Below are 25,544 nucleotides of genomic sequence, written 5' to 3' on the forward strand. Positions count from 1 at the left end.
CAACCTGGACTCATTTCTGTAGACCAGCGGGGCTTAGGGAACACTGGTCATGGATTTCACAGACCTCTGGTGGTCCAGGAGACGCCAGAGACACAAATGAGTTGAAGGTGAAGAATGGGGGGGTGTTCGTAGTCACAGCGTGGGGGTTCCAACACGTATGTGCCCAGAGGCCAGTGAGACAACATGTGACACACGTGTCTAGTCCCCTCCTCTATGGATCCCTGACTGGACCCATCATTGACCCACCATCCATTGGTGGACACAGCGTCCAGACAGACCTCAGGAGGGACGTTCTTCACATCCCGTGTTTAGAATTGGTTCTTATCACTGACGTGAACAGTTTATGCAAGATGAACCGGTTCTGCTGCTTTGCATTGTCTAACTTCACATGTTGTGTTTGACATGTATGATCAGAGGTTAAAACAAACCCCCCAGCGATCAGGAACAGCTTCAGTCAGACCAACTTAAAGTTGTTCCTGCCCCCCCCCACCCAAAAAAAATGTTTCTGCTTTTCACCTCTTTGCACATCTCGTCCCTTCTCCACACACCTGTGAAGTGAGGTAGTCCCAGAAACCTCTGCTCTGCTTCTGTGGTATCTATGACGACCCATTCAAATCACACGTGTGACACCATGTCACCGGCTACTTTCACACGTTTACACAGAAAACCCCCTGTGCAAACATGGTGGACTGCGGACTGCATGGCCCTAGGCAGATGTCTTGAGAAGGTGTGCTGCATGTTTGCAAGAGTTAGAAGTTCAATTGTAGAAATCTAGATCAGCCAAGTTCTGGTGGTTCACTTTTTAAAGAGCAAGATAAAATAATTCCAGCTCATTTTTTTTATATTTCTAAATCAAGCTGCAGTCCATTCTGTATTTATAGTGTCAAAGGTCCTGCATTATATAAAAGCATGATCATACTCCGAAGCGTAATTAGTATTATGGATTGTAGCATTCAGTGTGTCCAGTAGTGAACTGACCCCCATAACTTCAGGACCAGGACTGAAGGAGAACTGATGGACTACACTGGGCAACGTGTGGACCAAAGGTTTGCTGTCCACACTGTGAGCTCTCAACAGATGTGCTGCAGTGCTTTTACTCCTTTAGTTGGCTTTTGGTTTCATTTCTTCAGACGTACACACTATTCTCTGGATCGTATCATTTTGAGTGTTGGGGAATAGCAATAAGCCAAAAAATCCATGAGAAAGCAGGGCCTATCTCAGGAATATTCCATATCAAAAATCTGAGAATGTTGAAATGTTACGATGCTGCAGTGTGGGTTTCCAAAACGGTTGATTTCAAATGCAGTTTATTATCAGTTCTGTATGTTTAAGTCGTATCTGCAGTCCTACTTGAAGCCTGCAAGAAGATTTCTGTGTCATGTTGGTCTACACGAGTCTTTCTGCAGTCGGTCTCCTTCTTTCAGGGTGTTTCTCTGTCATGTTGTACTGTATGTGATGAGATCAGGGAGGGGTTCTCATGTTGCTGTTATATACCATCATAATGGTAAAAATGTCCATTTGAGAAATGTAAAAACACCACGAGCCTACCATGTACTGTACTGTAGCTGTACCACGGGGAACATTCTGTCAGTCGTTCATGTAATGATTCCTATTCTGTCAACATTGTCTCAATGGTTTTATGTGTCAAATAGAATTTTATATTTTAACACAAGCGATTATAACGACTCATGAACATCATATTAATGCATCGACAAATGCTTTTTTTTCCTCAAGCATGAACATAGAGAGGCATTGCATGCACCACGTGGGCTCCAGGCTTCTGTCATTGTGTCATAGATAGACCCCCCCTCTAAGGAGGGAAGAGTTTAAGTCTGGCAACAGAACAATAAAACAATATGTGATGATCCATCAATGTTGAGCAAATGCATTGCAGATGACAATAATACTGTTCAATACTGTTTTTAGATTGGTATTGCATCATAAATGCTCTACAACCTACGGCATTTAAGGAAACAAAAGTAAAGCTTCTAGCATGAGTGACCCCCCCCCCTCCCCAAAATTGTCTGTAGTCAATAAAAAACCCAATAAACAAGGGCCAAACCAACTTAAAGACTGTTTTTATATGTTTTGCCATCTTGTCATATATTTGCTCAACTTAGAAAAAGGCCAGATTCTAGAATCCCAGTAATGAGTCCAGATAGGGATGTCATGAGATGCTAAAGCTGCGTGTTTCCATCTCCACTCCAGTCGGCTGCATAAAACCTTGGCTTTGACAAGCTCTGTAGTTTGGCTGAAGGAGCTGAAGGTTAGGCTAGCTAAAAGAAGAACGCTTGACATCAAACACCTGAACGAGTCCTGAAGAATTCAAAATATCAAAGTTATCAAAAGACCTTTTCAGTGGTAACGAAACATTTTAAATAGCACAGAGGTAGAAAAGTCACGGAAAGGCTTTATGAAAGTAAAAGACTGAATTCTGTGGTATCACTTAGAAATGACTACGAGCATTCTCCACGTTCTCCTGGTGCTTTCATGTATGGGAAACAGTGATCCCAAAAGTGCATGGAAACAGCCCCAATGGGGCAGACATCTGTACATTTCCTGAGCCGTCAGACATCTCTGACGTACGTGGTGGTTGGGAGATGATTAGTGATGGATGGACTCGATGGACTAATAGAAACCTTGATTTGTTAGAAGTGTGGAAGAACAGAGCAGCAATGCTTTCTGCTTTTTCAGGGTTTTAAATTTGTGTGATAACAAATGTGCACAAGAGGAAGAATGTTGTGGCAAACGACCCGAGCCTGACCCCTGAGAGAGGACTGAAACGCAGACAAGGACAAATATAAGTCCCGACATCAAGCCTCAGCGAGATCAATTAGAACAGGCACAAGTTAAACTGGAATTGTTGCATTTTTATCAACTAATTGCATCACATTTTACAGTTTTTAGCAAACTGAGTAGTTTTTCCAGAGTGTGGGCTTGAACAAGTCGACCAGAGGAAACTGGCTAACCTAGACCTAACCTCGACCTAACCTCGACCTAACCCAGACCTAACCTAGACCTAACCTAGACCTAACCTAGACCTACCCTAGACCTAACCTAGACCTAACCTAGACCTAACCTAGACCTAACCTAGACCTACCCTAGACCTAACCTAGACCTAACCTAGACCTAACCTAGACCTAACCTCGACCTAACCTCGACCTAACCCAGACCTAACCTAGACCTAACCTAGACCTAACCTAGACCTAACCTAGATTTAACCATGACCTCCTCAGCTTCTTAAAAGGAAACAAGGAAAAAACTAAATCTCACTTCGTATCAGAGGAAACGAACCCGGTGACTCAGGGTAGATGATGTTTAGCGAGGTAAACTCTAGAACTCCAGTCTGACTTCATGAAGTGACTCTTCATCACATGTCCTTCATCTCACATCTCTCCTCCTCCTCCTCTTTCCTCAGTCCTTTAGGAAGAAGCTTCTTTTGGCATCCCTTGCTGTACTTCGTGACCCTTTAGTTTCATTTAGTTTCATTTTTTTCCTTTTATTTCATTTGGTTCTGTTTCAGAGATGAATTCTAAATGCATGCACAGGAAACTAAAATGGTGACACTAACTTATCGTTCATGACCTTGTGAAGGGAAGCCTCTCCTCTGTCAGACGCAGCAGCGACGCTCCGTTCCTCCTGTCTGGAAGCAGTTTGGGACAAAAATCTATTTAAACGTTTCTTTTTTATTATACATGAGTAGCAAATTATCTGGAGTCAAAATAACTTTGTTTTCTTCTTTTGTCTTTTATGTTGTTTTGTTGTTTGTTTGTTTGTTTGTTTGTTTGTTTGTTTGTTTGTTTGTTTGTCACATCACATCAAACTATTCATGTGCTGTAAACATCCTGCTGCTTCCACCGGCGTTAAAGTAAGAATGGATGCTGAGTTTATTCATGTTCAGAGTGCATCATTTTAGAAAAAGGAAAACTTCATCCCTGGAGTCCAGACAGAGATGAACGCCACAGATTCACTGTAAACCTCCAATCATTTGATTGGTTAGTTTTATTGAGTTGATGAAGGAAGGAGGCAGAGACACCAGAAGGATGAGGGACGAACAGACGAGAGGCTTTCCTTCATTAATGAACAGGGTTCTTCTATAAAGACTGATGCTGGATATAATTTTACTGTCACAACACTGGGGAGAGAAGTGAAATAAGAAGAATAAGAACTGTATAAATCATATTTCAATGGAATGTTTATTATTTACCTTTTCTATTTTTAAAACATGTAAAGAACAAAACGGTGAAACTGTAATAATTGAACCACATTTGTGAAAAAGTGACAAGAATATTTAAAAAAAAAAAAGAAACAGTTTTGTTGTTTAATCGTATGAAGGTTTGACTGTGAATGCTGAATTACCTGAGCAACTCTTCTCCTTTAGGCCTTCTGATAGAACATATATTTAAAAAAAAAAAAAACAAGAAGAAGAAGAAAAAAATCAACCCAAAAAGCAAACAATTCAGTTTAAAGAGAAAACCTTGAAAATTAAACTTTAAAAAATTAAAAGCTTATACTATAATGTCCCTCCTGAGTGCTGTGTCTTCTTTGAAGCCCATTTCTAACTCAGTCTCATCCTGCCTCTCCTACAGCGCCCTCTAACGGACACAAGCAAACACATGTTGAACAAAATCCATTCATCTTCTGTTACCGCTTCATCCGCGGTCGCGGGGAGCTGGAGCCACACACACGATAAATGTACGTTCAAGTGTGTGTTCTCGTTCTCTGAATGCTGCACAGAGTGCAGCGAACGCGCCCTCTGCTGGCAGGAGTTAGACAATGCACACTGCTAGATTACAACATTTTCAAACATTTAACCACCCATCTTACTGTTACAGAACACACCCAGAAAATATCATCATACTCAGAACATGAGCTGTAGTAATTAAAATGCAAATTAAACATCTAAATCATATTTATGCAGCGTAATCGACCTACTGATGGCTCTATGCCACAGGTGCAGTGGGACGGTCCTGGGTTCAAATGTTCCTCCGAGCTTTTCTGTTTGCATGTTCTTGCACAGGTGAGAGCACCTGTCTGTCAGCTGCAGGTGTCCAGATGTTGTAACATGAGACACTTATACAGAGAGATTTTTAAATTACCTAACCGTAATTTGTGGTTGTGTTTTGTGTACGCCGTGGTTCACTGGCTGAATTTGTCAAATAAATGAGAGGATTTTCCTTAATTTAGTCAAACTATTTATTTATGTATTTATTTATTTAATTTTTTATTTTTAAAAGGTCAGGCAGCAACAAACTCCAAGCCTTCAGAAAAGCTTCTGACGTTTTTCTTTTTAATCTCTTGACAAGAGACATGTTAATATCTCGGGAGAAATACTTTTTAAAAATATTTTGATGAAACTTTTTAAAAATCTCATCAAACTTCAGGAGCAAGCGTCTTATTTTTGCGTGATTTATTTAAGAGCTTTTATTTTGAAGCTGAAGTTCTAACAGGAAATACCGTCATGACTGATTTCTTCACAGCACCGCCCTCTAGTGGACGGGACAGATAATCACTGTTAAAAACAATCAAACGTACCTTCTATTTCCCCTCAGCAACGATTACATGGAGTACCTGATAGTTTAAAGTAATCCGGGTATATTTGTAGTCAGATTACATCCATTTCATGAAGCAGATCAATGCGAACGTGTTGTTTAGTGGAGAAGAAACGGAAGTCCCGTCAGCTGATCCCGGGGCAGTCACGTGACATCTGGACTCCATAAATTCGCCGACAGACGCGCAGAAGGAGATTCCTGAACGATGGTGTGGGTGGTGTTCCTGTCCCGGGTGGTGTTCCTGTCCCGGGTGGTGTTCCTGTCCGTCATCACACATGGAGGTGAGACTGTCCCTCCTCTAATCCGCAACATCTGGATTAGAGATAATCCCGTGTTATTCTGATGCTCGTTGCTCCAGCAGCCTGCAGGTTCAGTGGCATCTAACCAGGCTGGTCTGACCCCCCCACAGGTCTGCCCTCGCTGGTGTCGGGGGAGGAAGCCTGGGGCTACGTGGACGTGAGGGAGGGGGCCCACATGTTCTGGTGGCTCTACTACGCTGATGGGGGGCCGGCAGACTACAGGAGCCTCCCCCTGGTCATGTGGCTCCAGGTGGGACAGCAGCCCCCCCCCCCTCCAGCATCACTAACACCAGGGTTTAGTGGGTAAAGGTAGAAATGAAGGTGTGAGAACACACCTGGATGGCTCCCAGGGGTGTGACAGCGTCAGTCAGGGGGGGTCAGAATGACGATGGCTGTCTGAAGGCCCCCCCGTGACTAGAACAGTTTAAACCAGGAAGGAGGAAGTAGTTTTAACACTTGGAATGTTCTGTATCATCTCCAGCTTGTTTCCCATTGGCTAGTGGGTGATGGGGGCGGGGCTGACTCTACGTTTCTGTGGGAACGGATTCTGACTGATGGAACACGTTTGTGAGTTTCTAGGGGGGGCCAGGAGGATCAGGAACTGGCTTTGGGAACTTTGAGGAGATCGGACCTTTGACCCGGGACCAGGAGCCCAGAAAGACCAGCTGGGTGAGAGAAGCCGCTTCAGGGGCCGCTTCAGGGGCCGCTTCAGGGGCCTCCTCAGGGGCCGCTTCAGGGGCCGCTTCAGGGGCCTCCTCAGGGGCCGCTTCAGGGGCCGCTTCAGGGGCCGCTTCAGGGGCCGCTTCAGGGGCCGCTTCAGGGGCCTCCTCAGGGGCCGCTTCAGAAGCTTCACGCTGGAGACACTGGAACAGAAACGCAGATTGTCTTTGTGTGTGTGTGTGTGTGTGTGTGTGTGTGTGTGTGTGTGTGTGTGTGTGTGTGTGTGTGTGTGTTCAGGTCCAGGCAGCCAGTGTGTTGTTCGTGGACAACCCAGTGGGAACTGGTTTCAGCTACACCGACCAGCCGGACCGCTACGCCCCCGACGTGGAGACGGTGGCCTCAGACATGCTGGTGCTGCTCAGACACTTCTTCACACAGAGGGCTGTGTTTCAGGTGTGTTTCAGGTGTGTTTCAGGTGTGTTTCAGGTGTGTTTCAGGTGTGTTTCAGGTGTGTTTCAGGTGTGTTTCAGGTGAAGGAACTGGATATGTTCTCTGACCCTATGGAGACAGGTGTGTGTGTGGGTGTGTGTGTGTGTGTGTGTGTGTGTGTGTGTGTGTGTGTGTGTGTGTGTGTGTGTGTGTGTGTGAGATGATGACTCAGTGTTTCTGGAGCTGCTGTGTCAATATTTACTCCCAACGCGCTGAGGCGTGAGCCTCCAAAGTGTGAATGATGGTGACCCCTGAGGCGGTGATGTCACTGATCACACACACCTGAACAGAACCAAAGATCACACGCTAACGCTCTTCAGACGACCGGTGGCTAACTGTTAGCGTAACCCGTCTGTCGACCTGCAGTAGGCCGGTAGGCAGCGCTCCGTTGGTGGTGGGGTCACACCCACCAGTGGTGGGGTCACACCCACCGATGGTGGGGTCACACCCACCGGTGGTGGGGTGTGACTAAATACTGACTAAATAAGAACCGGATTAGCATGCTAACCCTTGTAGCCGATGTGGCGCGCTGCCCGGAGGCAGGAGCACGTGTTCTGAGTGTGAACGCAGCGCCATCAGCGTCCACGGCAGTGACTTGTTCTCTTTGCAGACCGTCCCCTTCTACATCTTCTCTGAGTCGTACGGCGGGAAGATGGCGGCGGCGATCTCTCTGGAGCTCACCAAGGTGAGCCCCACAGGAAGTCCCCACTGGGCGTTGTCCATCAGGTCCTCAGTGATCTGATAACTAGTATTCATGTCATTGAGTGAGAAGAGCGCCGTGGAGCCTGAAGACATCTGGACGTCCGTCCAGAATGACCTTCTGCTGATAAAAGCAGGAAACCTGGTGCGAGAACAGGTCACATGGATGAGTTCACTAGTGCACGTGTGACTGTTGACTGGCTAGTCGGCCTGTTTTATCTAGAGGCGTGGTCGTGAACGTGTGAACGTCGTCCGGTGTGTCAGGTAGAACACGGGGTTCATGTTTCTGGACGTGAACCCCGGTGGGGACGCTGGGGTGTCATCTGGAAATGATCCATGAACTCTTTACTTGAATGTCTTCACACAGGAAATCGCTCGGGGGGGCGTGAAGTGCAGCTTTGCTGGTGTGGCCCTCGGGGACTCGTGGATCTCTCCAGTGGGTCAGTACCCTACCTGTCCAGTAGGGGGCTCTAGATCCTTCAGGAAATTAGTCTTTTTATTTATTTTGGCTTCTTAACTGATCCTCTTTTGGATCATGAAGAGCAAATAAAGTTCCTCTTCAGTGGGGAGACCCAGTGGTGGGGGGGTCCTAGAGTTCAGTGCTTGTTCTGATCACTATAGTCGTGACCTTGTCCTCCCTTGTGCCCGTCCAGACTCCGTCCTGACATGGGGGCCCTACCTCTACAGCACGGTGAGTAAACACTGACACCAGTGGTGTGATTGTGACCGGGGGGGTCTGAGGTCTCCGTCTGACCCCCCAGTCCCTGCTGGACGACGCCGGCCTGGCCGATGTCAGCCGCGTGGCGGACGAGGTGAAGACGGCGGTGGAGGAGCAGGACTTCGAGAAGGCCACGGAGCTGTGGTCTGTCGCCGAGACGGTGGTGGAGCAGGTGGGTGGGGCCACGCCCCTTCAGCGGGGGCCACGCCCCTTCAGTGGGGGAAGTTCCCGTCAGCTGCAGGTCTAACACACACGCCTCGTTCCATCAGGGCAGTGGGTGTGTGTTACACACTGCTCCTGCCCCTGGGGTAAAGCTCCAGACTGGTTTTACCTTCACAACCTTATAGTTTAAAGATATTTTTCACCGTTTGTCGGCGTTCCTGCTGGACAAGAGACATTCTGACAGTCTGGGACGGTTTGAGATGTGACCTCATGTGGAGTTTTATTAGTTCTGACCAGGAACATGAACCGTCCTGACGAGGCTAGAGGTGAAGGTGTGGCACAAATGTAGACACGTCAGGTGTGGATGAGCTGGCAGGTGATTGGCTTAAATGGTCACATGATGACTAATGTCCTGAGGTCTATATATCTTGGTTATTACAATGACTGAACAACATCCCTGATGGACCATCATCTGCTGAAGGTGTTTGTTAGGAAGCTCCTGCAGTGTTTCCTGATGGTGGGTGTCTTTGATTGGGCCGTTGTGCGTCCACAGTAGTGATTCTGTTGTGAGTGGATGGTGAGGTGTGACGTGTTTGTGGCGTTTTGTCGGTCAGAACACCAACGGGGTGAACTTCTACAACATCCTGACCCAGGACACGGAGGAGAAGCGCCTCTGGTTGGCAGGAGGAGATCACATTGGTGAGCTGGTGGTGAATGTTTGACGTGAAGTGAGCGTGTGGAGTCTAAACGTGAGTCGTGTTACACTGACCCCCCCTCCAGCGCTGCTGACACACCGCCATGTCCAGCCGCTCCACAGCGAGTCTCTGAGCGAGCTGATGAACAAAGAGATCAGGAGGAAGCTGGGCATCATCCCTCACAACGTCACCTGGGGAGGTGCGTGGCTCCACACCCATCCTGTGACCCGTACCTGCCTCTGTTAGAACCGCCCCCCCTCTGTGTGTCCAGGCCAGGCAGACCAGGTGTTCAGCTCCATGGCCGGGGACTTCATGCGACCGGTGGTGGACGTGGTGGACCAGCTGCTGACTGGGGGGGTGAACGTCACCGTCTACAACGGCCAGCTGGACCTGATCGTGGACACCATGGGTAACCGACCAGGAACCAGACCCCCCCCCGGACCCATCAGATGGTCTACACCAGCAGTGGCAGCTCACTGACACCAGGGGGCGTCTCTTCCTGTTTCACAGGGCAGGAGCTGTGGCTGAAGCGACTGAAGTGGGGGGGGCTGCCTGGATTTGCCAAACTGAAGTGGACCCCCCTGGATGACCCCAGCGCCCCCGGCATCACCGGTGCTTTCTACAAGTCCTACAAGAACTTCACTTTCTATTGGATCCTCAAAGCTGGTCACATGGTAAGACACTGTCGCCATGGATACGACACTTGGAGTCAGGAACCATTACACAGATGAGGTCCACCCCCCCGTAGCTCTGCATCCTGATCAGATCGTGTTCAGGTTCTGAGTAGTGAGTGAACAGAGACACGATGAGACCAGAGATTAGACTGATCCTGACCTGAGCTTCATTCTCACACTGATGTTAGAATAAAACTTGTTTTGTTCTGCGTCACAGATCCCCTCAGACCAGGGGCCCATGGCCCTACAGATGATGAAGATGATCACCCAGCAGGTTTAATCACCCCCCCTTCTGCCATCTGGAATGGCTGACAATCACGTCTGTAATCCACTTCCTGATGAACCAAATAAAGAGGCACATGTGTGTGAGCTGGAACAGTACATCCATCATGGCTCCTGTGTTTCATGACGTTTGGATGTGGAGCTGGAGTTGGAGCAGAGTTCTCCACCCTTAACATCAGCAGGTCCAGGGTTCACGTCCCTTCCAGGATCAGGGGGTATTGTGTGTAGAAGTTTTAAATTCTAAATTTTAAATTTTTCCATTTCTGGGCATTCATGTGCCTTAGAAATCATAAGATCAAATGTCCTGTAACGCCACAGCTCTGGCTGGCTGAACACACGGAGCCACGATGGTGAATACAGGTGTGACAAAGTGTTGCTGTGCTTTACTGTGTTTTATCACAGGTGGTGTTACTACGTGAATTAGTTCACATTAAATATCTCTGGATGTTCAGCTACATGTTGGCCCAGTCCTTCTGACACGCTGGTGAACCACCATGATGTCATTTGTTATAAATTAACTACAAGTTTACACACCACCAGAAATACTGCCCCCTCATGGTGGGACTGAACAAACAATCAAATATATGCTTGTTTTGTAATCTTGATTTTTTTTTTACATCAAATACGAGACTTAAAACAAGATCCCTTCATATGTTCTTTTGATTGCATTGAGATGATGGACAGGAGCAGTGGAACCAAAGACCAACCTGCACTGATAGAACATGAACGTCTGTGTGTGAATGTGTGTCTTCATCTAATGTTGGAGCGATGACTGGAAAAGAAGCACTATGTTGGATCGGTCATTTTAGATCATAATTATCGATACAGTACAATTTGAATGAAATATACTCATCCACTAGGTGATACAAAAATGGACTTAAGTAGGAGGTTTTACCTTTAAACCTACTGGGAACTATAGAAACTGTGAGAATGGACATACTACCAAGATCATTATTTTTATTTCAGTCACTGCCCATTGAAAGTTCTAATTCCATCCTAACAACATTAGATAAAACAATATCAAAATATGGCAACATAAAAGGATCAGAATCAAATATAAAACACTTTTGCAGCCTAAAGACAAGGGAGGGTTGAACAATTTCCAGCGTTATTACTGGGCTGCACAAATTCAAGCTTTAATCATCTGGATAAATAACGACACGGTTTGGGTGAAGATGGAACAAAGTTCATGTAACATCTCTAGAATCACTTCCTTTTGTGACTCAGGAGGAAATGAGGAGGAAACTCGGAACAGAAAATGAATTAAAGGAACAATGAAGATATGGTCAGTGGTCAGAAAAAAATTGGGCAAATCCAAATCAACCACTAGAGCCACTAAAATATCTAAGAATCCAGACTTTTGGCGTCTAAACTTGATGCTGGGTATAAAAAATGGTCAAATAAGGGACTCATTTATATAACACAACTGTTCACTGGGGAAACTGAAGTCATTTGATCAACTTAAAAAAGAATATAACTTACCTGTTAAGGACTTCTATAAATTTTTACAATTACGTCATTACCTTTTAAAACATAAGGAATTGGAAAACATTAGAAAAACGCTGACGGAGTTAGAAGGACTGTTGATGTCAATGATCGGAAAAAATATAATAAAGGGGACGATATCAAAAATATATATGGCTCTACAACAGGATTCTAAGGACAGTAACTTAGGTGTTAAAGAGAAATGGGAACTGGAAGCTAATATTATAATAACAGATAATCAATGGGAAGACACCTTTGAAGCAGGCCATAAGTTAACTAGTAGTCCAACACTTAGGGAATTTGACTGGAAGGTTAAAATGTCATATTTTAATACTCCAGTGGTGAAGTCAAAATATAGTCAGGCATCTAATTTGTGCTGGAGGGATGTGGGAAGGTGGGAGACCACACACACGTTTTGGAACTGCCCCAAACTTTCTGGAAAGATATTCAGGAGGAAATTAAACATATTTAGGGCATAAATATTATTTTAAATCCAACGTTGGTCATTTTGGGGATACCCTCAACTAATATGATAAAGATGTGATTTATTTACTCAGAATAATACTACTGGGTGCAAAAAAAATGTGTGAGGGCTGCTTGGCTTGACCAACACCCCCCAGAATAACACAATGGAGAGAGAGAACCAAAATGTGTACACTATGGAGAAAATTACTGCAAAATTATGTATGCATGTACATGTATATACGTACATAAGGATGTGAAGGTATATGTATATATGTAAAAATACATTATCATTTATTTATTTATTTTTAAGTTATTCTTTTTATGCAATTTAATGTATATGATTATGTTAATCTGTGTTATCACTCATGTGTACATCCCCTGTCTTTGGTTTAATCGTTGAATAAAAACGAAGTTATAAAAAAAATGTACACATAATGAACTGGACAACAATACAATGAATGTAATGGGAGTACTTTTACTGTACTTCGTATTTCTTGATTGTAGTGAGGTAAAACATCAGCTTGCAGTACTGGGAGTAAATACTGCAGTATTTAAGGTAACATGTTTTCATGTTGGAGCGTCGGTGTGACCCTCGTCCATGTGGAGGCTGTTTGGTTCACTGGGGGAACAGAACGCCTGCCTGCCAACCCCCACCAACTCAAAATCACTACAGTCCCAACATAATGTGGATCACATCACACCACATTTAACTAAAACTGTTCCCTCAGCAGCAGTTTGTGTTCAATATGATTAAAATATTAGTGTGAAATCAGAGATGTGACCTTCTGACCCTGATAATAAATCATTACAATGACCAAACAAAAATTATAAACTATAGTGTAATTATAAGAAGCTATAGTTAGATTCATTCTGTATTAATCCTGGCAGAAATTTTAAAATAAAGGAACAAAAAGTGGAAGTTGCCATGGAAACAGAAAAATATTTTTTGAAATCCTCAAAAGCAAAGAGCAGTTTAATGTACAGGAAATATTTTTAAAGTTGTTCTGGATATTTAAATGAGATACAGAAAGATGTTAAAGTAGAAACAGGCCCTTCACCTGACAGCCTCATTATTATTAATAATTATTATTATTCATTACTAATAAATCACCAATAAAGTAGTATTGATTTAAAGCAGCATTAGTTCATTCCATGGTGTTAAACTGGTCTGTGTCTGTGTGGTCAGCTCCTACAGTCCTGGGGGGTCAAACCTCTACTGCGTCCCCCCCCTCCGTGTAGCTGAGCCTTCTTCTCCCCCATTGGCCCTCTGGCACCAGGAACCCGCTCCTGACCACCGGCTCCACCAGCAGCTCCAGCAGGGCGGGGGCCTCTGGCACCAGCAGCTCCGTCACCCTGAACAGGTGAGAGTACGCCCGGCCCACCAGGGCCAGCGGACCCGGGGGGGCCCGTGGGTCGGGGCCCCTCAGCCGCCTCCAGTACACCCTGAAGTGGTGGACGCGCTCCATGGGACACGTCCAGCGCAGAGTGGCGTTCAGGCGCAGGTGGGGGCGGGTGGAGTCTGGGGCGGGGCCGGCGCCACGCAGCCACACCACGTCATAAACACACAGGCCCCCAACACGCTCAGGGGGGGCCCGCAGGCTGGAGGCGTCCAGGAGCTGAGAGGAGACAGGAGTGTGTGTCACAGGGACAGGTGTGTGTGTTAGATGTGTGTTCACACCAGAACACGCTTCAGTTCACTAGTGTACATCTAAACATCTGTGTTCACACCAGAACACGCTTCAGTTCACTAGTGTACATCTAAACATCTGTGTTCACACCAGAACACGCTTCAGTTCACTAGTGTACATCTAAACATCTGTGTTCACACCAGAACACGCTTCAGTTCACTGGTGTACATCTAAACATCTGTGTTCACACCAGAACACGCTTCAGTTCACTGGTGTACATCTAAACATCTGTGTTCACACCAGAACACGCTTCAGTTCACTAGTGTACATCTAAACATCTGTGTTCACACCAGAACACGCTTCAGTTCACTAGTGTACATCTAAACATCTGTGTTCACACCAGAACACGCTTCAGTTCACTAGTGTACATCTAAACATCTGTGTTCACACCAGAACACGCTTCAGTTCACTGGTGTACATCTAAACATCTGTGTTCACACCAGAACACGCTTCAGTTCACTGGTGTACATCTAAACATCTGTGTTCACACCAGAACACGCTTCAGTTCACTAGTGTACATCTAAACATCTGTGTTCACACCAGAACACGCTTCAGTTCACTAGTGTACATCTAAACATCTGTGTTCACACCAGAACACGCTTCAGTTCACTAGTGTACATCTAAACATCTGTGTTCACACCAGAACACGCTTCAGTTCACTAGTGTACATCTAAACATCTGTGTTCACACCAGAACACGCTTCAGTTCACTAGTGTACATCTAAACATCTGTGTTCACACCAGAACACGCTTCAGTTCACTAGTGTACATCTAAACATCTGTGTTCACACCAGAACACGCTTCAGTTCACTGGTGTACATCTAAACATCTGTGTTCACACCAGAACACGCTTCAGTTCACTAGTGTACATCTAAACATCTGTGTTCACACCAGAACATGCTTCAGTTCACTGGTGTACATCTAAACATCTGTGTTCACACCAGAACACGCTTCAGTTCACTGGTGTACATCTAAACATCTGTGTTCACACCAGAACACGCTTCAGTTCACTAGTGTACATCTAAACATCTGTGTTCACACCAGAACATGCTTCAGTTCACTGGTGTACATCTAAACATCTGTGTTCACACCAGAACACGCTTCAGTTCACTAGTGTACATCTAAACATCTGTGTTCACACCAGAACACGCTTCAGTTCACTGGTGTACATCTAAACATCTGTGTTCACACCAGAACACGCTTCAGTTCACTGGTGTACATCTAAACATCTGTGTTCACACCAGAACACGCTTCAGTTCACTGGTGTACATCTAAACATCTGTGTTAACACCAGAACACGCTTCAGTTCACTAGTGTACATCTAAACATCTGTGTTCACACCAGAACACGCTTCAGTTCACTGGTGTACATCTAAACATCTGTGTTTACACCAGAACACGCTTCAGTTCACTAGTGTACATCTAAACATCTGTGTTCACACCAGAACACGCTTCAGTTCACTGGTGTACATCTAAACATCTGTGTTCACACCAGAACACGCTTCAGTTCACTAGTGTACATCTAAACATCTGTGTTCACACCAGAACACGCTTCAGTTCACTGGTGTACATCTAAACATCTGTGTTCACACCAGAACACGCTTCAGTTCACTGGTGTACATCTAAACATCTGTGTTCACACCAGAACACGCTTCAGTTCACTGGTGTACATCTAAACATCTGTGTTCACACCAGAACACGCTTCAGTTCACTGGTGTACATCTAAACATCTGTGTTCACACCAGAACACGCTTCAGTTCACTGGTGTACATCTAAACATCTGTGTTCACACCAGAACACGCTTCAGTTCACTAGTGTACATCTAAACATCTGTGTTCACACCAGAACACGCTTCAGTTCACTAGTGTACATCTAAACATCTGTGTTCACACCAGAACACGCTTCAGTTCACTGGTGTACATCTAAACATCTGTGTTCACACCAGAACACGCTTCAGTTCACTGGTGTACATCTAAACATCTGTGTTCACACCAGAACACGCTTCAGTTCACTAGTGTACATCTAAACATCTGTGTTCACACCAGAACACGCTTCAGTTCACTAGTGTACATCTAAACATCTGTGTTCACACCAGAACACGCTTCAGTTCACTGGTGTACATCTAAACATCTGTGTTCACACCAGAACACGCTTCAGTTCACTGGTGTACATCTAAACATCTGTGTTCACACCAGAACACGCTTCAGTTCACTGGTGTACATCTAAACATCTGTGTTCACACCAGAACACGCTTCAGTTCACTGGTGTACATCTAAACATCTGTGTTCACACCAGAACACGCTTCAGTTCACTAGTGTACATCTAAACATCTGTGTTCACACCAGAACACGCTTCAGTTCACTAGTGTACATCTAAACATCTGTGTTCACACCAGAACACGCTTCAGTTCACTGGTGTACATCTAAACATCTGTGTTCACACCAGAACACGCTTCAGTTCACTACTGTACATCTAAACATCTGTGTTCACACCAGAACACGCTTCAGTTCACTAGTGTACATCTAAACATCTGTGTTCACACCAGAACACGCTTCAGTTCACTAGTGTACATCTAAACATCTGTGTTCACACCAGAACACGCTTCAGTTCACTAGTGTACATCTAAACATCTGTGTTCACACCAGAACACGCTTCAGTTCACTAGTGTACATCTAAACATCTGTGTTCACACCAGAACACGCTTCAGTTCACTAGTGTACATCTAAACATCTGTGTTCACACCAGAACACGCTTCAGTTCACTGGTGTACATCTAAACATCTGTGTTCACACCAGAACACGCTTCAGTTCACTAGTGTACATCTAAACATCTGTGTTCACACCAGAACACGCTTCAGTTCACTAGTGTACATCTAAAGCTGCACTTCAACTGGCACCACTACTACTACTGGAGGAAGAGTCCATTTAGGATCTCTGCTGGCCCCTCTAAGGAACCGGGCCCCTTTGAGGAACCGGCCCCTCTAAGGAACCGGGCCCCTTTGAGGAACCGGCCCCGGCCTGGGGGTGGGGCCCAGTGTCTTCATGCTTCATGGTTTTATCATATGTACGGGGTTTTGACATGGAGTCTTTTATCTTTGTGACAGAAACTGAACCGCCTGCAAAATGAAGGTCTTCGTCCCAGAGAAGAAACCCTTCTGTTTAATGGGGCTGTTTTTATGACACCCCCTCAGACTACATGTTTCCAGCTGCACATGGATGTAGTTTGATGGATCATGGGTGTTATGGGGCTTATGCCAGCTGGCACCAGGTGGGGGACACTCTGGACCCGGCGCCATCATGGACGCTAAAATCAACTATAAATACTGTAAAAGGCTCCAGAGCGTTTGATTTCCCCCATCAGCAGTAACAGTGGTGTAACGCCCCCCCCCGGACCCTGTAGGACACACATTCTCACCCTGACCCCCCCCCGTACCCTGTAGGACACACATTCTCACCCTGATACCCCCCGTACCCTGTAGGACACACATTGTCACCCTGACCCCCCCCGTACCCTGTAGGACACACATTCTCACCCTGACCCCCCCCCGTACCCTGTAGGACACACATTCTCACCCTGATACCCCCCGTACCCTGTAGGACACACATTCTCACCCTGACCCCCCCCCGTACCCTGTAGGACACACATCCTCGCCCTGATCCCCCCGCCGTACCCTTTAGGACACACATCCTCACCCTGATACCCCCCGTACCCTGTAGGACACACATCCTCACCCTGATCCCCCCGCCGTACCCTGTAGGACACACATTCTCACCCTGACCCCCCCCCGTACCCTGTAGGACACACATTCTCACCCTGACCCCCCCCCGTACCCTGTAGGACACACATTCTCACCCTGATACCCCCCGTACCCTGTAGGACACACATTCTCACCCTGACCCCCCCCCGTACCCTGTAGGACACACATCCTCGCCCTGATCCCCCCGCCGTACCCTTTAGGACACACATCCTCACCCTGACCCCCCCCCGTACCCTGTAGGACACACATCCTCACCCTGATCTCCCCCAGCCTGCAGCTGAAGGGCGTGTCCTGGGGCGCCCCCTCCCGCTGGATGCTGACGCCGACCTCTCTCAGGGTGCAGCCACGCCCCTCCAGCATGGAACACCTGAGGGACACCTGAAGGATCAGACACCAGGACCTCACAGCCCCCCCCCCCCCCCTCCATGATCAGCTCCAGGCCCCACCTGACAGTCCAGCCCCCGGGGGTCAGGCCCCCACACAGCTGAGAGAACAGGGTCACCACATCATGACCCCCCTCCAGGACCACAGGAGACACGCTGGTGACTGCACACACACACACACACACACACACACACACACACACACACTCACACAGACACACACACACACACACACACACACACACACACACACACACACACACACACACACACACACACACACACCCTACAGGTCAGTGGGGGCGACGGGGGGACGAGTCCCCCTCCTTACATCACATCCTCTACTAGTGAGACCGTGTGTGTGTGTGTGTGTGTGTGTGTGTGTGTGTGTGTGTGTGTGTGTGTGTGTGTGTGTGTGTGTGTGTGTGTGTGTGTGTGTGTGTGTGTGTGTGTGTGTGTAATGGACAGACTGTGGTGAACTCACGTGTGCCGTCCTGAACCCCCCCATCAGGACACACCCTGGGGTCTCCTGTCTTCAGGTCCAGGGACACTGACACCCCAGCAGAGGGCCGGTGGATGAGGGTCAGCAGGGTCCGGGGGGGCAGAGGGACGTCCAGGGAGAAGATCCTGGAGACAGAAGGTCCAGAGGTGGGTTTGGGGCGGGGCCACAGGTGGGTTTGGGGCGGGGCCACAGGTGGGTTTGGGGCGGGGCCACAGGCAGGTGGAACACACTACTAACACACCTGGCGCTGACTGGAGAGGTGTGGGTGGCGGGGAGGAGTCCCTCCAGCAGCAGAGAGCAGCCCCCGCTCCAGGCGTCCTCTGGGCAGCCCCGGGTCCTCAGCCAGCCCCCCCCCTCCAGGGGGCTGTGGTAGTACCAGGGCTGGACCTCCTGGGCGCTCAGGTGGAACCAGCTCTGCTGCTGCTCACGCTGCACACACACACACACACACACATACACACACACACACACACACACACACACACACAAGGGAGTGTCCAAAGTATACTGGATTATAAAGTACACTGGACTATAAAGTACACTGGACTATAAAGTACACTGGACTATAGAGTACACTGGACTATAGAGTACACTGGATTATAAAGTACACTGGACTATAAAGTACACTGGACTATAGAGTACACTGGACTATAAAGTACACTGGATTATAAAGTACACTGGACTATAAAGTACACTGGACTATAGAGTACACTGGACTATAAAGTACACTGGACTATAAAGTACACTGGACTATAAAGTACACTGGACTATAAAGTACACTGGACTATAAGGTACACTGGATTATAAAGTACACTGGACTATAAAGTACACTGGACTATAAAGTACACTGGACTATAGAGTACACTGGACTATAAAGTACACTGGACTATAAAGTACACTGATTATAAAGTACACTGGATTATAAAGTACACTGGACTATAAAGTACACTGGACTATAAAGTACACTGGATTATAAAGTACACTGGATTATAAAGTACACTGGACTATAAAGTACACTGGACTATAAAGTACACTGGATTATAAAGTACACTGGACTATAAAGTACACTGGACTATAAAGTACACTGGATTATAAAGTACACTGGATTATAAAGTACACTGGACTATAAAGTACACTGGACTATAAAGTATACTGGATTATAAAGTACACTGGACTATAAAGTACACTGGACTATAAAGTACACTGGATTAGAAAGTACACTGGACTATAAAGTACACTGGACTATAAAGTACACTGGATTATAAAGTACACTGGACTATAAAGTACACTGGATTATAAAGTACACTGGACTATAAAGTACACTGGATTATAAAGTACACTGGATTATAGAGTACACTGGATTATAAAGTACACTGGATTATAAAGTACACTGGACTATAAAGTACACTGGACTATAAAGTACACTGGACTATAGAGTACACTGGACTATAGAGTACACTGGATTATAAAGTACACTGGACTATAAAGTACACTGGACTATAGAGTACACTGGACTATAAAGTACACTGGATTATAAAGTACACTGGACTATAAAGTACACTGGACTATAGAGTACACTGGACTATAAAGTACACTGGACTATAAAGTACACTGGACTATAAAGTACACTGGACTATAGAGTACACTGGATTATAAAGTACACTGGATTATAAAGTACACTGGACTATAAAGTACACTGGACTATAGAGTACACTGGACTATAAAGTACACTGGATTATAAAGTACACTGGACTATAAAGTACACTGGACTATAGAGTACACTGGACTATAAAGTACACTGGATTATAAAGTACACTGGATTATAAAGTACACTGGACTATAAAGTACACTGGATTATAAAGTACACTGGACTATAAAGTACACTGGACTATAAAGTACACTGGACTATAGAGTACACTGGACTATAAAGTACACTGGACTATAGAGTACACTGATTATAAAGTACACTGGATTATAAAGTACACTGGACTATAAAGTACACTGGACTATAAAGTACACTGGATTATAAAGTACACTGGATTATAAAGTACACTGGACTATAAAGTACACTGGACTATAAAGTACACTGGATTATAAAGTACACTGGACTATAAAGTACACTGGACTATAAAGTACACTGGATTATAAAGTACACTGGATTATAAAGTACACTGGACTATAAAGTACACTGGACTATAAAGTATACTGGATTATAAAGTACACTGGACTATAAAGTACACTGGACTATAAAGTACACTGGATTAGAAAGTACACTGGACTATAAAGTACACTGGATTATAAAGTACACTGGACTATAAAGTACACTGGATTATAAAGTACACTGGACTATAAAGTACACTGGATTATAAAGTACACTGGATTATAGAGTACACTGGATTATAAAGTACACTGGATTATAAAGTACACTGGACTATAAAGTACACTGGACTATAAAGTACACTGGATTATAAAGTACACTGGATTATAAAGTACACTGGATTATAAAGTACACTGGACTATAAAGTACACTGGATTATAAAGTACACTGGACTATAAAGTACACTGGACTATAAAGTACACTGGACTATAGAGTACACTGGACTATAGAGTACACTGGATTATAGAGTACACTGGATTATAAAGTACACTGGATTATAAAGTACACTGGACTATAAAGTACACTGGACTATAGAGTACACTGGATTATAAAGTACACTGGATTATAAAGTACACTGGACTATAGAGTACACTGGACTATAAAGTACACTGGACTATAAAGTACACTGGACTATAAAGTACACTGGACTATAGAGTACACTGGATTATAAAGTACACTGGATTATAAAGTACACTGGACTATAAAGTACACTGGACTATAGAGTACACTGGACTATAAAGTACACTGGATTATAAAGTACACTGGACTATAAAGTACACTGGACTATAGAGTACACTGGACTATAAAGTACACTGGATTATAAAGTACACTGGATTATAAAGTACACTGGACTATAAAGTACACTGGATTATAAAGTACACTGGACTATAAAGTACACTGGACTATAAAGTACACTGGACTATAGAGTACACTGGACTATAAAGTACACTGGACTATAAAGTACACTGATTATAAAGTACACTGGATTATAAAGTACACTGGACTATAAAGTACACTGGATTATAAAGTACACTGGATTGTAAAGTACACTGGATTATAAAGTACACTGGACTATAAAGTACACTGGACTATAAAGTACACTGGATTATAAAGTACACTGGACTATAAAGTACACTGGACTATAAAGTACACTGGATTATAAAGTACACTGGATTATAAAGTACACTGGACTATAAAGTACACTGGATTAGAAAGTACACTGGATTAGAAAGTACACTGGACTATAAAGTACACTGGACTATAAAGTACACTGGATTATAAAGTACACTGGATTATAAAGTACACTGGACTATAAAGTACACTGGACTATAAAGTACACTGGACTATAAAGTACACTGGATTATAAAGTACACTGGATTATAGAGTACACTGGATTATAAAGTACACTGGATTATAAAGTACACTGGACTATAAAGTACACTGGATTATAAAGTACACTGGATTATAAAGTACACTGGATTATAAAGTACACTGGATTATAAAGTACACTGGACTATAAAGTACACTGGATTATAAGAAATGGAGCGAATGAAGGCTTTTAGGTCCTCCTAGTGTGGGAAACACTGTCCTGTTTTACCAATGGGTTCAGGATCTCAGGCCTTCTGGACTGGTTTCTACTGGTTTCTACTCTCCTGTGGTGAACTGAAGGAGTGACTGCTGATCTTCCAGTGTGAACCAATGGGTTAAATATTCCCTCACCATGTCCTGAGGCTGCAGACCCCCCCACACACCTGTCCCTTCCAGTAGAAGGTGTCCCCAAAGCCCTGGCAGAAGGAGGAGGTGAAGGGCAGCGGTGAGGCCAGCCGGTGGACAGACAGGTGTTCAGAGAGGAGAGCCCAGAACCTGCACACACACACACACACACACACACACACACACACACACACACACACACACACACACACACACACACACACACACACACACAAACACACACACACACACAAACACACACACACACACACACACACACACACACACACACACACCCCTCCTCAGTCCCTCCATCGCCCCCTGCTGGTACACGTGATGCGAACACTCACCTGTCCTGGTTCCTGCGGAACTCCGTCCTGTCTCTGAGGGCTTCGTACACCCACCCAGGGGCGAAGATGGCAGCAGAGAAGTTGTGTTTCCTGACAACCTGCAGCGCCTGGAGACAGGAAGTAGAGAGGCTTCATCCGTCTGGTGACGCCTGACCCCCCCACTGACGTCTGCCCCGCAGAGGGTACCTTATTAGTGTCAAACATCCCCCCCACCACCTCTCCGCGGGCGAATACATCGATCCCCACATAGATGTCCGCCTGGCGACCTCTGACCCCGCTGTAGTCCCTCATCCACTCCAGGCTCTGCTCCGTCCAGTTGTAGTTGGTGAAGAACCCGTCACACGCGTCAAAGAACATCCTGTAGGAGACACGATGGAGCACCAGACCCCCCAGTGGGTAGAGAGTGTTACTGGTGATACTGGTGATACTGGTGGTACTGGTGTAAAGACAGCACCCCTACCTGTTGGACTCGTTGAGCTCGTTCTGCCACTTCAGACGGCCGTCCCTGGTCACGCTGTCGTACCAGAGCACCAGGCTGCCCGACACGCGCTCGTGCATCTGGTCGCTCAGGTAGCGCAGGAACAGCTCCGTGTTCCTCACCGCTACTTCCTGTAAGCAGAGGAACGGTGTGGGAGGAGCCTGGGACACCTCACCAGGTGAGAGGACCTGCAGGTCTTTAGTGTGGGGGTGTCACCAAACCATGACCTGGTGTTGTGTCACTGAACACACCAGAGGAGAGTTTCACTCTTGTTTGTAGTAAAAATCATTTCAGTGCACGTTCACAAACTAAAGGGAACATCCACAGTTTTCTTTCCACTTACATTTTTCTAAACTGAACTAAAATGTTCCACAAACCCTCATGGGGGGGGGGGACTAAAATACAGCACAGAAATTCAAAGGATGATTCCAGACTGTGGACTCACACTGAGGGGGTTCTCTATGTTGACCAGCCAGCCGTCGAAGCCGTAGCAGCAGCTAATCTGCACCAGTTTGTCGGCCACCCCCCGGTACGATTCCTCGTCCCTCAGGAAGGCTTCACATGTCGCAGCTCCATCATCCCACTCTGTGATGAACGTCCCTGGAGAGGGGGGGGGTCAGGGCAGTGAACACACATGAAGACGCACCAGAAATGGTCGTTCTATTAAACTGTGAAGCTAAATGCTACTTCAGATGTAAACACACAGCTGGTTGTGTTTTCCTTCTGGCTCACCAAGAACGACGACCCCGTGTCTGTGAGCAGCGTTGGTCCACACAGCAGGAGGAACCGTCACCAGGTTGTGTGTGAAGTAGTTGAAAATGTCGATGTGCTGCCAGTGGTAGAAAGCAAACGGTCTCTCTGCAGCGGTCCCCTGAATGAACCTGATGACAGACACAAAGCATTGTGGGTACAGGATCAGCACAGAGGAGGAAACACTGGTGTTCATGAGAAATGAATGAAACCCAAAACACAGAAAACTAAAGCAGAATCACAGAAATGAAGAAAATCTATCCGCCTGTGGGAACGCATGAAGGGAACGCCCCCGAGCTGTACCTGTCGTCCAGGTAACCGCCCATCATGTCATGAGACACCAAAGTCCGACATGGACAGCTGGCCAGGGGGGGCTCCCGGGGCGCCAGAGGGACGGCGGCCACGTTGAAGGGGTTGGCCTCACGTCTGTCCCACGACAGCAGCTCCCCCAGCGTGTGGAGAGCAGCGCTGACGGGCTCCGTGGTGTCACCGTCATAGTGTCTGTCTGAGAGGACGACCAGTCAATAATAATAACAATAACAATAATAATAGTAATAATAATAATAATAATGATAGTAATAATAATAATAGTAATAATAATAATAATAATAGTAATAATAATAGTAATAATAATAATAATAGTAATAATAATAGGGTAATAATAATAATAACAATAACAATAATAATAATAATAGTAATAATAATAATAATAGTAATAATAATAATAATACTAATAATAATAATAATAATAGAAATAATAATAATAATAGTAATAATAATAATAGTAATAATAATAATAGTAATAATAATAATAATAGTAATAATAATAGTAACAATGATAATAATAATAAAAATAATAATAACAATAATAATAATAACGACCTCCAGACATCAACGGCACAAATAATGTCATTTATTTATGTAGTAAATTCAATAGCCTTTACCCAGTGAAGCTTCTTAATTGTCACCCACCTGGTAGAGGTGAGTGGGTGAACCGGACCACTTCATGAACACCGTCTGAGTCCATTGGTTGATCCAAACAGGATTCCAGCCTGCTGATTGGACGAGACAGAAAGGTCAGGTTGGTCCATTTGTGTGATCAGTGATTTATATTCCACACAGCCGGTGTCTGTCAGTGTGAACTAGCATGGAGGTGATTTGATCATGTGATTGGCTCCAGGGGGGTCTGACATCATCACCCTGATCACACCAGTGTGACGTCATCAGGGTGTGTGAGCAGAACCCCTCGTGTCTGCACTGAGTGTGTTGGTCTGAAGCAGGGGGGAGAGTACCTCACACTGTGGGGCAGTGTGCACTACAGCAGGGGTACTAGAGTACCTCCCAGTGTAGTGGATTACATCACATTAGATCACATTAGAATGCAGTCAGATCGATTTGCCACCTGGTTCCGTCGGTTCTGCCCTCCTCCACCCCCACTCCAGCTCTCTCCCCCCCGTCCGGGGCTTTCTGTCCCTCCGGCTGGTTTCCGTCCGCATTCGATGCCATGTTTATGAGTTAAAGTGAGGAAACATTGAAGCAAAGAGGAAATGGAGAGCCTTCCGCCACCGGAAGTAGCGACTTAGACAC

General features: G+C 45.6%; 2 protein-coding genes across 6 annotated transcripts; one reads left to right on the plus strand and one right to left on the minus strand.

Moving 5' to 3' along the window:
* The first annotated feature begins 5,536 nt into the window (after nt 1-5,536).
* On the plus strand, nt 5,537-10,329 carry scpep1 (serine carboxypeptidase 1). 2 transcript variants are annotated; one of them, XM_068336205.1, is made up of 13 exons: nt 5,539-5,833; nt 5,962-6,101; nt 6,431-6,520; nt 6,809-6,964; nt 7,611-7,685; nt 8,067-8,139; nt 8,353-8,390; nt 8,461-8,589; nt 9,194-9,278; nt 9,360-9,473; nt 9,546-9,683; nt 9,785-9,948; nt 10,166-10,329. In XM_068336205.1, exons 1-13 carry the CDS (start codon nt 5,758-5,760, stop codon nt 10,226-10,228), a joined length of 1,341 nt encoding a protein of 446 aa, XP_068192306.1. In that variant the 5' UTR covers nt 5,539-5,757; the 3' UTR covers nt 10,229-10,329. The 2 variants fall into 2 exon arrangements, with proteins under 2 accessions (XP_068192308.1, XP_068192306.1); XM_068336207.1 differs by lacking the exon at nt 7,611-7,685 and having other exon boundaries at nt 5,537-5,833.
* An 838-nt stretch (nt 10,330-11,167) lies between these two features.
* Nucleotides 11,168-25,517, minus strand: engase (endo-beta-N-acetylglucosaminidase). 4 transcript variants are annotated; one of them, XM_068336202.1, is made up of 14 exons: nt 25,360-25,517; nt 24,930-25,009; nt 24,261-24,462; nt 23,940-24,088; nt 23,653-23,807; nt 23,190-23,338; nt 22,916-23,087; nt 22,730-22,836; nt 22,418-22,529; nt 18,750-18,937; nt 18,491-18,633; nt 18,070-18,169; nt 17,879-17,990; nt 11,168-13,796 (listed from the first exon to the last, which is right to left on the minus strand). In XM_068336202.1, the coding sequence occupies exons 1-14, from the start codon at nt 25,461-25,463 to the stop codon at nt 13,386-13,388; spliced, it is 2,184 nt and encodes a 727-aa protein (XP_068192303.1). In that variant the 5' UTR covers nt 25,464-25,517; the 3' UTR covers nt 11,168-13,385. The 4 variants fall into 4 exon arrangements, with proteins under 4 accessions (XP_068192303.1, XP_068192304.1, XP_068192302.1 ...); XM_068336203.1 differs by having other exon boundaries at nt 22,946-23,087; nt 24,930-25,012; XM_068336201.1 differs by having other exon boundaries at nt 24,930-25,012.
* Between the last annotated feature and the right edge of the window lie 27 nt (nt 25,518-25,544).

This window comes from Antennarius striatus, chromosome 16 (genome assembly GCF_040054535.1).
Source record: "Antennarius striatus isolate MH-2024 chromosome 16, ASM4005453v1, whole genome shotgun sequence".
Taxonomy (NCBI): domain Eukaryota; kingdom Metazoa; phylum Chordata; class Actinopteri; order Lophiiformes; family Antennariidae; genus Antennarius; species Antennarius striatus.

Coding starts and splice junctions, on each gene's coding strand:
- scpep1 (XM_068336205.1), top strand. CDS start 5,758: ATGGTGTGGGTGGTGTTCCTGTCCCGGGTGGTGTTCCTGTCCCGGGTG. Junction 5,834..5,961: donor GTCCGTCATCACACATGGAG/GTGAGACTGTCC, acceptor ACCCCCCCACAG/GTCTGCCCTCGCTGGTGTCG. Junction 8,391..8,460: donor GGCCCTACCTCTACAGCACG/GTGAGTAAACAC, acceptor CTGACCCCCCAG/TCCCTGCTGGACGACGCCGG.
- engase (XM_068336201.1), bottom strand. CDS start 25,463: ATGGCATCGAATGCGGACGGAAACCAGCCGGAGGGACAGAAAGCCCCG. Junction 23,808..23,939: donor ACACGGGGTCGTCGTTCTTG/GTGAGCCAGAAG, acceptor CCCCCTCTCCAG/GGACGTTCATCACAGAGTGG. Junction 18,938..22,417: donor CCTTCTACTGGAAGGGACAG/GTGTGTGGGGGG, acceptor GTGTGTGTGCAG/CGTGAGCAGCAGCAGAGCTG.